Source organism: Erpetoichthys calabaricus, chromosome 5, assembly GCF_900747795.2.
Source record: "Erpetoichthys calabaricus chromosome 5, fErpCal1.3, whole genome shotgun sequence".
NCBI classification, from domain to species: domain Eukaryota; kingdom Metazoa; phylum Chordata; class Cladistia; order Polypteriformes; family Polypteridae; genus Erpetoichthys; species Erpetoichthys calabaricus.
In genome coordinates this window covers 64665934-64679435 of record NC_041398.2, presented here as the reverse complement: position 1 = coordinate 64679435, position 13502 = coordinate 64665934, and the positions used below count along the sequence as shown (strand labels likewise).

General features: G+C 37.0%; 1 protein-coding gene across 4 annotated transcripts in view; it reads right to left on the bottom strand.

The window, feature by feature from the left end:
• Window positions 1-627: 627 nt before the first annotated feature.
• The window catches only part of uvssa (UV-stimulated scaffold protein A), a 126452-nt gene continuing 113577 nt past the window's right edge, over window positions 628-13502 (bottom strand). For all 4 annotated transcript variants that reach the window (XM_028801593.2, XM_028801594.2, XM_028801592.2 and 1 more), the window contains 2 exons: window positions 10064-10250; window positions 628-1028 (listed from right to left, as the gene is read on the bottom strand). In XM_028801593.2, coding sequence (XP_028657426.2) covers window positions 935-1028; window positions 10064-10250 — 281 coding nt within the window. In that variant the 3' untranslated portion in view covers window positions 628-934. The remainder of the gene's footprint in view (window positions 1029-10063; window positions 10251-13502) is intronic.

Below are 13502 nucleotides of genomic sequence, written 5' to 3'. Positions count from 1 at the left end.
GAAATGGGGGCCTTACAAAAGAAAGTTAAGGGTCGTAGGCCTCACAAATTCCATCTGTATGTACAAATCCTTGGCAGATTTGGAGGTGGCGTATGCACACAGTACTAGAGAGTAGTCTCCTTGTGGAGGTCTACAGAATTATGGTGGTTAGCAGTGCCACCTGGAGTCTAGTCAGGGTTTGCAGAGTGAGAGCTTTGTCAGTATTCTTGGTGGTGGGCTGTTTGCTTCTACCAAAGCTACATTTTGTTTCAGCTGCTGCTTGAGATTTCAGTGTAAGGGTGGCATGTTTTGCTTGCTTCAAGAACTTTCTAGATAAGAACAGTTATTTCTGACGTGGGTAGCTTCTTTGTTTTGAATTAGTGTATTATATAATTGTACCTCTGTCTGCAGTAAACCTTGGCCAAGAACACGTGAAAAGGTAATAAGCTGCTGACCTTTTAATATGGCTAGAGAGCAAAAAGGCATAGCTATATTTAAAATGCAGGTTCCCACCCATTTTATGATGGCACCAGCCATGATGTACATGAACACAATTACAAAACCTCTAAGATACACTTAAATCGGAGGTAATAAAAAGTGCATCTGCAACCACACCTAACAAAGAAGTCAGGCTACGGAGACTTGAAGTAACTTGGAGGCAGCTGTGTATTTAATTTGCTCAAAATGTTTAGCAGGCAATATAAATAATTCACATAAAAAGATAAAAACATTGTGACAAAGTTTTCTGAAATTTGTAAAAACGCTCAAAAGAGGTTTAAAAAAAAAAAAAAAAAGACTTATGGTACAAGATACATTTTTCACTTATTTTAAATTATTTTAAGAGCTGAGTAAAAACAGTGTTCTTTATATAAAAACAGTAAAGAGTGCGATGAACCAAACAGACTTCATCCTGGTGGTTTCTTCATAACAGCCAGAAAATGTCTGAGGTCTCCTTTTAATGCAATGCATAGTTAAACTGGTTGGAAAACTTTTCATGCTTCCTCGAATCAATCCTGTTCATGGCTTCCGTCACGCGTTTCACTGCCGCTCTGCAAGATAAATTAATGGTGAAGGTCATTTCACAACTTACTTTTAGGTTTTAGCACTACTTTATATATTTGACACAGTGACATATAACACTGAATAGCTTTTATGGCTGAAACAGGATAAAATCTATTGATTTTTAAAATAGTGCCTTTCACAGGGCTACCTCAAGGCATCCTGTAGCACATTAAAATACATCATATACAATAGTGACCTCAAATTAAATAAAGGTTAAGAATTCAACATTAAAAAATAACCAAATGACATAAATATTTAATCTGTCTAGCTTTATATTCAGTTTTGTTCCTGAATATACTAATAATAACAGTTACATAGTAACAATAAAGCCAACAGACGGCAGGCAGTTCTTTTAAATTGCTGTCTCATTCTCTTCCTGGCCTCAGTGCACAAGCTATAAATGGCATGGTAGCAACAGCAATGCCTTCCAGGGAAATCTGAGAATTAAATAAAAATTGCAGTTTTATGTACAAGAGCTAGAACATGGATTTACCCTGTGGCAGTTACACTGAATGGTGCATCGCTGAATCAATACTGCAAGATCCATAGCTGCTCATACAGCACTGCAAGTTGACAAAAAAACCTGATGGTCCAGACAAGTAGTGGGATCCCCTTAGTTTACAGTAGCACTGCAGATGGCACCACAGTTCACACATAGATAGATAGATAGATAACTTTATTAATCCCAAGGGGAAATTCACATACTCCAGCAGCACCTTACTGATACAAAAAAGAATATTAAATTAAAGATTGATAATAATGCAGATAAACAACAGACAATAACTTTTTATAATGTTAACGTTTACCCCACCGGGTGGAACTTAAGAGTCACATAGTTTGGGGAAGGAACGATCTTCACAGTCAGTCAGTGGAGCAGGACAGTGACAGCAGTCTGTTGCTGAAGCTGCTCCTCTGTCTGGAGATGACACTGTTTAGTGGATGCAGTGGATTTTCCATAATTGACAGGAGCCTGCTGAGCGCCCGTCGCTCTGCCATGGATGTCAAACTGTCCAGCTCCATGCCAACAATAGAGCCTGCCTTCCTCACCAGTTTGTCCAGGCGTGAGGCGTCTTTCTTCTTAATGCTGCCTCCCCAGCACACCACTGCATAGACGAGGGCGCTTGCCACAACCGTCTGATAGAACATCTGCAGCATCTTATTGCAGATGTTGAAGGACGCCAGCCTTCTAAGGAAGTATAGTCGGCTCTCACCTCTCTTGCACAGAGCATCAGTATTTGCAGTCCAGTCCAATTTATCACCCAGCTGCGCTCCCAGGTATTTATAGGTCTGCACCATCTGCACACAGTCACCTCTGATAATCACGGGGTCCATGAGGGGTCTGGGCCTCCTAAAATCCACCACCAGCTCCTTGGTTTTGCTGATGTTCAGGTGTAGGTGGTTTGAGTCGACCCATTTAACGAAGTCATTGATTAGGTCCCTATACTCCTAGATGAGTATTTACAATTAACACATAGATGAGTCTTTAACATTATATCTTTAGCTTTAAGAAGAAATTCCTTTCATGACTCATGTTCCACTGTCTGTGCTTTTATTGCATGAACATTTTGGACTGCAATCCGACTAACCTCCGTTTTTTGAAGAGGAGTCATATCGTAAAGAGATTCGCCTTAGAAATGATGAGGTATTAAAATTTTGCCATGTAATAAATGTAACACAGGCCCACATTTTTAATAGATGTACATGGCGTATGGCTTTACAAGAGTTACAACAGGAGCAAATTATGTGACACGCGTTCCAAGCAGATCTGACCAGGATCATGCAATTTAAGGATTGCGTTAAGAATTAACCTATGTTGATAAATGTTACATGAACCAAAAATCTACATTTATAACTTTTGTACCTATTGTAGTAAACTGTGGTAATGTGTAGTAATGAATTTTGATTGAGACTAATAAAATATTCTCACTCATATCACTCAATGTATGATTCCAACTGCCCACATAGCTGCTACAAATCTGTATGCAGGGCTTACAAACATACAGCTAAAGATGGGCATTTTCAACTAATTTTGGTATTTGGATATCTACAAGTATCAAAATGTTCATCAAATACTGTTTTGAAAAAACATACTTTTGGGGGTATTTAGAAATTTGCTGATGGGCTGCTGACAACTTTTTCCTGGAGGACTAATGTCCAGTATATCCACACTGCTACATGCGGTACTGCAGGGCCCCCGAAGCTGTTTGCTGCACCGTGTGGGCTTGAGCTCAGATGGGTTTTTGGTTTGGTTTGTTTAAGATTTTCTCCAATTGCTTTTTCTGAGGCACACTCCACACTATACTGCAATGGCAATTCCCTAGAGCAGTGTTTTCCTACCTATGTTAATGATGGCACCCCTATTTAACTTTCTGTTTAGTCCACTCCCCAATGTCACCAGAGTTACAACTTTGATTGCATCTTTAGGGTCACTACATATACACGGACTATAGTGACCATGAAATAAACAAGCAGACTAACTTGGTTTATGACTTCAGCTTCTCAATAAGATATTTAGGCCTGACATGATTCACAGATCTTTTTGATATTAGGAAGAATAATGGAGAGACATACGCTCTTTACTTCCTCAGTTGTATATAGCCTCTCTCTCATTAGTTTCCATACTTGTAATATGGAAAATCCTAACTCACACAGTAAACATTTGTAGTACAATTACTAGGACTTTTTTTTCTCAAATGAGATATTCATTTATCATTTCAATTCATAATTTTCCAGAAAGCACTTTTTAAGAGACTGAGCTTAGAACGGCTTGATACTGATGTGTTTTTCATCCCATATTTTTATATGGATACTCTTTAGTATACACATTTGGAAAATACAACTAAATATTTTTTTTGTTGTATTCAAAATGCTGAATAGCATGGTCTCATGCTCTGTTGCAGTAACATGTGGTAACATACAAGTTGACTTGCCCCATCATGGAGACCCCCCAAGCCAAACGCATCTCTCAAAGCTTTGATTCTAGCAGTGGAAGATATTTTCAGCTTTTTGTTGCATGTTTGAATTAATCCTATTCAAGTGTTGAAATATATGAACTAAGAATGATAATTTTGCAATCCAAGCATCAGCTGTACGCCACATGCAAAATTCTTCTGGCTTCAGAAAGGTAAAAAAATTACGTCAACCTTTAAGTTTAAACACTTCTGCCAGCATTTTGTCCTTTTCAGATACCAATCTTGCTTCCTAGTGAAGACGACAATGAATAACATGATGTACTTTAAGAGGTCTGCTTTTTATATACTTAACCATTGTTAAAACTATATCTAGTTCATTTACTTATTGCTCTTTTCCCAACCAGCACTTCAAGATGAAGAAAACAATATGTTAGTACGATATCAGTGTTTTCATTCTTCACTAAAGATACAATCCTTTCACTAAACCAACCATTGACGGAGCCCCATTTGTATAACTTCCCAAACATGAAGGGGGAGTTGTATAATGGCACAGACACCAACAGAAGTCGACAAGTAGCAGCACCTCAACTTCGCTGATTGGTTACTGGAAGTGGCTTTTGGGGTCCAACCTGCTTGCAAGGTGGACCTCTGGACAGGAACTAACACCTTTATTCCAGAGTCAATAAAGTGAATTTTGCTGAGATTTTAGGAAGTGAAACATTATTTATGGAAGTAACGCCCAAACTAATACCTGCACACAGCTGAACCCCAACCTCCAGATCCCAACATGCTGTAGTAACAGAATATTATGTTTATAATCTTGCTTTATCTCAAATTTTTTTTTTGCCTTGACCACTTGGAACACACTACCAAATACGGTCTTGGATAACAGTAGAACTCATACCGAAAACACACTGCTTTTAATTTTAATTAATTAACAATGCCTCTACAGCACCCTAGATTATTACTGCAGCACCCCAGGCACCCTGGTTGAACTGCACTGTGTTAGAGTATGAAATATGCTTAAAATGGATACGATTTAATCTCTGGATGATCAGACCAGATTACATTTTCTTTATTTAAGATTAGAGTGCAATTTAATATAAACCAGTGGGTTCCCAAGCTCAGCTCTGTGACTCAGATTGTAATTCTAATCAACTTAATGAGCATCACATTATACTTACTTTTAACTGATCTATTGTTAAGTGAACTGTCCTTTTTATTCTCTTATTCAAAGACACTGAAATAATTGTACTTTTGTCAAAAATGAAATGCGCAAGTTTCTTCTGCCATTTTCCTTTTAATCATCCTTTTCTACAGGGAAGGGGTCCTAAAACTTATTACTTGGCGTAACTCCTCTAGGAATTGACACATTTTGAAGTATCACTATTTTTTTCTGTCCTAAATTAACTACTAAACTCTTAATAAGCACAAATAAAACAATACTGCATTGCATTAATGGGGGGGGGGATGTAACAAGGGATTACAGATTTGTGTGTGGGTCTTTTGATTTTACTTACATATGCTAAATTCTTTTTGTATGAATTCTTTTTAATGCAAGAACAGTAGCACCATTTGACATGTAATAAAAATTGGAGTGACAAACATTTCCATAAGTTTAATTTGCAAAAAATACAGAGATACATGTATGTTCAGATCAATAGAAGGAGAAAAAATTACTTAAAATGTAATTTCAGATTTCGGGTCAAAAAAAATTAAAATTACTCACAAATTTGTAAAAGTCAATGTGAATGCTGAGCCTGTTTTATGGCACAGAGGGTCATTGTGTCACTTTCCAGTTTCGATAACGTCAAGCACAGTTCTGCTTCTAGGTTCTTGTATTTAATGTTTGAGGTAGGATGAAAGTTACAAAAATGTTAGTAGAGAAAAGCTAAGCAAAATGACACCTTTTATTGGCTAACTAAAAAGATTACAATATGCAAGCTTTCGAGGCAACTCAGGCCCCTTCTTCAGGCAAGATGTAATACAGAAACTGGAGTTTCCTATGTTTATATACACACTCTAGGACAAGAAACAACATTGGTAAATATTTAAATGAGAAATTTCCTGAAGAAGGGACCTGAGTTGCCTCAAAAGCTTGCATATTGTAACCTTTTTAGTTAGCCAATAAAAGGTGTCATTTTGCTTGGCTTTTCTCTACATTCATAATGGCTAACGGTACAACACCCTAGTACTACAAAAATGTTAGGAAACTTATTAATTACACTCTTGATTAATAAAGTGTTGAATAATTAATATTCATCTTTATTCCTCATGACATATTCTTCAGCATTATTCTCCTAATTTGTAAAGGGTTGTAAAATGATGGCACACCAAACAAGTTTACCAAAGATAAAAATATTGTATAATTGGAAGACCAGACATGACAGAAAGAAAGACACATTGTGTGAACTGCATATGTGGGGGAGGATGGTTGAGAAAGAGAGCATTAACTTGTTAAGACACTCATTTTCATAGAAATCCATTGCCTTGCTAGGTGTTTCGGAGGGAGTCTCAATCCTGACATGGATTGGCCCAAGGAAGTGGAGAGTGTGAGGAGAGCACTTACCTCAGAAACCATGTAAGCAGTGAGAGATTTTTAACTGGTATGGGTGGTAGATATGGAAGAGAAGGGCAAGGACAGGGGGATCCACTGCTATAGAGTTTACTCCATTAAATGTATCCAGACTCTGACCACACTGAGCACTAAAAGGGAGCGATTACTTCAGTTCTACATTCACGTCTGCTCATTCGTAGGAGACGTTTCTTAATCAGCAGACAAGTGAAAACAGCAGTGAAGTTGTTGTTCTCCTGTGGCATCCAGTGTTGCTTGCACCTGCGTTTTCACTGCACATCACTAATCATTAGCATTTGGATACAATTAGGGGTGCAAACTCTATAGAGGAGGGTAAATTAAATGTAAAACAGCAAAAGATATGCACATTATTAAAGTTACGACAAAATATTACAAATATTTATGAATTACTCTGGAATATTTGGAGGCAAGATAACTAAACAATAAGATCAATTACAAATAAGAAGTATGCACTGATTATGAAATTCATTGGAATAAGCAGCTTAACTGGGCATAATCCTGTCAGCTAGTGAAGTCAGTCTATGTTGGTTAACTTCCATGCAGACGCTGGAGCTAGCAGGTAAGACAAACTTTATATTAAATCAAAGAAAAGCAAGCTACCAAGATAACTTTTCCAACTAAAAAAACACACAAACAGTAACTTCTTTAAAATAAAACAGTCCAAAAAAATCAAAGCTTGTGCTTCATCCCTCTTACTGTGAGAATGTAATAGCCAACAGCCTGTGTGCTTTGCAGACTCTCAGCTTATGGTTCTCCTCCATCACAGTGCACTGATATATATGACAAAAGAGGGAGGAATGGCAGGAAAAAAGAATCTGTGATTGGAAAACTAGCATGTGCTAGCTCTTTGTGAATAATCAGCAAACCAGAATGCAGGTCATGTATTTTCAAGTGGGCACATGGAACCCTGGAATTCTTCTCAAGTAATCTAAGCTGCTTTTCCAGTTCAGTGTTATTGGGAACCAGTGCTACGTAACACTAGGCCAGATGGCAGTTAATGTAATCTGCAGAAAACCCAGACAGACATTGGAAAAATGTGCCCAGGGATGTTAAGTAAATACAGGGTCATGTACCGACAAATACTGGAATGGTAAGATGCATCTATAAATCTAGAAAAAGAAAAAGTGAGACAAGAAAAAAAGCTTCTTTTTTAACCAAACTAAGTCTTGACAGACATACAGCAGCAAATGGATTAATATTGAAGAAAACTGTAAAAACTGGCAGCAATGATTCAGCACAGTCACTATTGAGCAAAAGGAATAGCACAATAACCTTCAAAGAGGAACACATCAAAAGCACCCTGGAATTAAGGGGGACACATTATAGAATGTATTGGCAGAAATGACATTACAGTATACAGTGCTTTCTTCAGCTAAGGATGTGGATTAGTAAACTTGTTTAACACTAGAATTACCAGAGCCTACAAAAAAACTTGTAGATTCGGCCCACCTTAAATCGCTTCTTAAATCCATTCACACCTCTCCGCCAGTGTCTTTTGTCCTCTAAATGTGCTGATAAAGACAAGCTGCCAGCTATTCCATCTCCCCTCCGACTTAGAACGTGCACGAACTCTTCCCAGCTAATGCCTTGATTGATTATCTGGGAGTGAACTGGAGTTTTAGAGTGGAAATAATAGATCGTTATTTGGAACACACGCATTTCATGTGTGTACCGTTTCTACAGTAATCTGTGTAAACACATTGTTAAAACAGAAACTTTTTCATATTTTAATAATAAATGTTACAAAATGTAGGCATAAACTATAGAATGTGTAAAGCCCGAGTTCCAAAGATCAAATAAACACTTTCACAAAAGCTTCAACAACTATACAACAGTTTCCGTGGCGTAGCGCGCTAAGGTTTGCCTCTCAGAGCGCAGTACCTTTGCTGTGCCTCACAGACATGAGTTCATTTCCCTGCTGGGGATAAAGTGTTACTTCTTTTTTTCTTTTTAACCTCAAACAGACATAAAATTTATAAATTGGTATGCACTGTCAGTTAATGAGATCGTTATATTTTCATGTGGGATGCTCCTTTTAAAATATTTTTTTAACAATTGAGACTGCAATTAACATGAACAACTGTCCTTATAACTTATTTTTTCAAGATCCATAACACACAGGCAGACAGAGCACCGCGTAATAAAGAGACAGACAGGCAGAGATATACAAATAAACAGGGAAGGCACATGTACTGAAAGAAAAAAAAGATCAACATGTGCATTGTTCCTGCAGCACTGAATAAGCTCACGCGCTCTAACATCACCACTCCCCCAATCTGACTCTCTAAGTAACAGCACAACTACAGACGCAAACAAAGTGTAATCAAGAGTCCCCGGTTCGATCCCCACTCACTCCTATATTTGCCATTTTCAGTAGTAAGCTGCTCTTTTTGTTAATATTATACAGTACACACATGCACTTGGTTTGTGTTTGGTTGAAGCTTTTGTGAAAGTGTTTATTTGATCTTTAGAACTCGGGCTTTACACATTCTATAGTTTATGCTTACGTTTTGTAACATTTATTATTAAAATATGAAAAAGTTTCTGTTTTAACAATGTGTTTACACAGATTACTGTAGAAACGGTACACACATGAAATGCGTGTGTTCCAAATAACGGTCTATTATTTCCACTCTAAAACTCCACTTCACTCCCAGATAATCAATCAAGGCATGAGCTGGGAGAAGTTCGTGCACGTTCTAAGCCGGTGGGGGGATGGAATAGCCAGCTGCTGGCAGCATGTCTTTATCAGCACATTTAGAGGACAAAGGATGCTGGCGGAGAGGTGTGAACGGATTTAAGAAGTGATTTAAGGTGGGCCGGATCTATGACGTTTTTTCGTAGACTCTGGTAATTCTAGTGTTAATACTATTGCCAAATATTAGGCTTCATTATAAATTTGTTTTAGTGGAGTCAGAATTTAAAGAAACACTTCACCCAAAAATGATCATTTTTTATCCATTACTTACATTTTTTTTCTCAGTTATTACTACAAATAAAAAAGGGTATCTCATGTTTTTATGAGGAACAGAGATAACAAAACTCCTGACACTGTAAACTTTAATGAGGGCCAATAGCAAAAAACAGCAAACAGTAGTATCAAAAGGTTATGTGTTGCATAATCAATATCATATAAATAACAAACCCCTTCCAGAAACTCCTCTCCAAATTCTGATATATATACTTAACCCCCCCCCCCACCCCCCCTTTCAATGTGTAAATCTGTATTTGTTTCTTTAATGCTGCTTAATGATCACAAATTGATTGTATGGCAAAACAGAATGTTGGAAGCAATAAATGGTAATAATGCTGTACTATTAAGGAAATCCAGAACATAATTACATTATGAGGATACTAGAATACTACAGCACCTTCAAGTTTTATCTTTATGTCAACCAAAAATTTTGCCTGATTTGTCTGACACACTATTCTTCTTTATTTATTTATCTATTTATTTATTTTACACACTGTTACTTGGTTTGAATGAATTTTAGCAAACAAATGATCAGCTTACTTGTTAAAAACTCTTTTCTCCAATCTTGACCTAGTTGTATTTGATCTTTTTTTAAGATCAGTGAGGTTAGGATATTTTCTCTTCTTTGCCTTTCCAGAACCTTTTCCTTTTCCAAAGTTCTTTGCGGAGCCTAGATCCACTCCAGTAGCTGCTTCAATTTCTCTCATCATTTCTGGGTCTCTCCAATCTGCATAAAAACAAGATAAACTTTGATTTCCTTTTTTATCATAAACCATTACTATAGCCCTGTTCTGCAAAATTTTTTTATAGGACACAACAAGAACACGACGTAGTCTTTCAGAACAATACCAGCAAGACAAAACTGCTCAGTTTTTGACATGAACTTGTCTGTCTCATAAGTTTCCTCATTTTAAAAGTTTTACTGTTGACAGCTTATTATTATCTTTGGTGTGCCCGTATTTATCAAGCATCTCAGAGTAGGAAAACGGTCCTAACTGGCTCAAAATTCTCAAATTGGTGCAAATTTGGGCCTACGCTTAGGAGTAAAAGTATTTTATCAGTTTTCCTAATTTAAGAAACTACTTTTAACGTCACCAGGATTTAGGAGAGCCTGTGAGCCGAGATGCAAGCCATTTGGCTTTTACAAAAACCTGGCTGATAACCTGGGGATGAGTCACATGGATAGAGACTGCCATCACTGATAAGTCACAAAGTGGTGATATCTTGATTTTAAAAAATAAAGATCTAAATCACTGAATTAGACAGTGAATTCTATCTAAAGTTTGAGACACAGGATTTATCTTCAGAGAGTATAACTTAGGACTAGAGCCTGAAGGCACCATTCCTTTCATCAAGATGATATGAAAAAAGATGCCTGAAGAAGTTGCCTCAAAAGCTTGCATATTACAATCTGTTAGTTTTATCTGTCTTGTTAGCTAGCTAATAAAAGGTGTCATTTTGCTCGACTTCTCTTTGCACCCATAATGGCTAACACGGTACAACACCCTACCACTGCTATCAAGTCACAATTTTAAATTCCCAAGAATTAATGACAATGGGTTTAAGAAGTCTAGAATTGTTAGCATTTTGAATTCTAGTGCCTTTTGGATCTATGATGAACTTCAAACTTTCACAGTGTAATGTTAATATTAATGATTTTAGTTTAATATTTATTCTCTCCTGCCTTATTTCATGTCTCTGTTCTTTCTTCTGGGATAATAAAGTCCAGCTGACCTTTACACTTTAAGACCATTTTCCTTCTATTAATTTCTCAAAAGTGCTTGGTTCAGTAAGGAATTACAGAGGTGAGGGTCGAATAAGCCTGGAGATTTTTTGTTTTCTCATCTCTTGCAGCCACAGTGAGCCTCCAATACTGAATTTGAGAACAACTGCCCTATGTAACCTAAATCACCTAGGCAGGAAATGAGGGATTGGTACAGTAAAGCAATGCATATAATTAACACAAAAGGTGACTTATTAGTGGATAGCTAAAAAAGAAACAGAGCAAAAAAGGCTTATCAGCCATGTTTAACTGCCCTGCATGTGGCTTTAAAGAAAGACGACACTAACTTCATCACGCTCAAATACAGATGGGCATTGGTCATTGCATTTTAAACACAGAATTAACTATGCATATAACATCTAAAAGATTTAAACGGTGCTAGCCATCAAATATGATCTGCTAAATTAACAGCTTCTCAACAGACTTTTTTTGTCCAAATGGCAACCTGCAGAACAAGACTTCTTTTCCATGTTACATAAAAGTTCTCTAAGCTGCTTTTTTCATAACTGCTAGCATGTGATATCAGTATTTATATGTGCATATCCACCTACCAATAACAGGTATCAAAGTCCTAGACAAAATTGAGCAGCTTTTCTAAAATGATTTGTTTGCAGCAAGTAATTATCAAGTTAGATTAACTTGTGACTAATTGTTTTCTTAAGTGTAGATATTGAATTTTCTTTCCCATGTAACAATACATAAAAAGTTTTGCAAAGTTTTTAAAAAACTGTCCTAAACTGGTGGGCATCTATTATGCATCTAGTAATTCTGTCTGCTGTACTGTAATTATTATTAACTAGTTGTAGTACTCAGCATTGCCTTGGTATTCTACACTTATAAGGTATATTGATAAAGGGGATCAGAGTATAGGAGTCAGGTGGAAAACTTTGTGTCTTAGTGTAAAGGGAATTGTCTGCATCCTAACATCAGCAAACCAAGGAGCTGGTTACTGACTGTTACCACACAAAAAAAGCCTTTAAGTCCAGTCACTGTTCAGGGAGTGGATGTAGAGGTGGTGCATTCCTACAAGTACAGTATTTGGGGGTCTACATCAATCCAAGCCGGACTGGTCTTGTAACACAGAGGAACTATATATGAAAGGGGAAAGCAGGCTCTTCCTCTTTTAAGAGACTGCATTCCTTTACTATTGTGACATTCTCCACAACTTCTACAACTCTGATGGCCAGAGTGATTTTCTATGCTGTGGTGTGCTGGACCGGTAACATCACTTTAATAGAGGTCCACTGAATCAACAAGCTAATTAAAAGGGCACGCTCAGTTATTTGACACACTCTGGACCGCCTAGTGGTTGTAGCAAAGGAGAGAATTAAAACAAAACTGAATGCCATTATGAACAATGCCACGCATCCTCTTCCTGACATACTAACACAGAGTACTTTCAGGTAACAAATTATTCAGCAGAAGAAATGCAACTGGGGCTCCTTTATACCAACAGCAATATGCTTGCATAATGCTACAGTGTGATTGTGACTGCCAAGTAAGAAGTTTTCTTTCTTTTTAGTCATTCTGGTGTGTGTTCAGACCATAGTGTGGGAGTATACACACACACACATATATATATTTATATATATACAAATATATATATTTATCTGTCTATTTATGTATTTATTTATTTAAAGAACTCCTGTTAAGAGGCAAATTTTCCTTGGGAGACAAAATTCCTTTAATATTGACTTGACCGTTTTAGGATAATGCACTTGTTAGGTTGCAAGTGGCGCCCTTAAATGATACTTAGAAATGATTGGGACAAAGGTATTTATAAGTGAATATCATAGGAGACATAAACTGATAATACAAACATTTTAAACTTTGTGATTAAGTGTGAATTGATACAACAGTGAAAGTTTAAAAAGTATAGCTCTTATGCTTCCTTCAGTTGCCTGCAACATAATACTAAATCTATTGAAGAAGTTGATTCAGAGTTTACTTACTGCCAAGATGAAATGGCAAAGAGAAACACTTCAGAATGTGGATCCAGTAATCCCGGATTAGCAGAGGTGGCAGGGGGAGGGAGTGTCTAAACAGTTTACCTTCTCGTAATAAGAAGGCGTTACAGTTTAGAGGCTGTGGTGAATCGGACAATTGTTTGAGCAGCATGGAAAAAAAAACAACATACCACAGCTCGGTATAGATGAAATGAGCATTTGAACAAAATGAAGGAGCAATTTAAAAGCC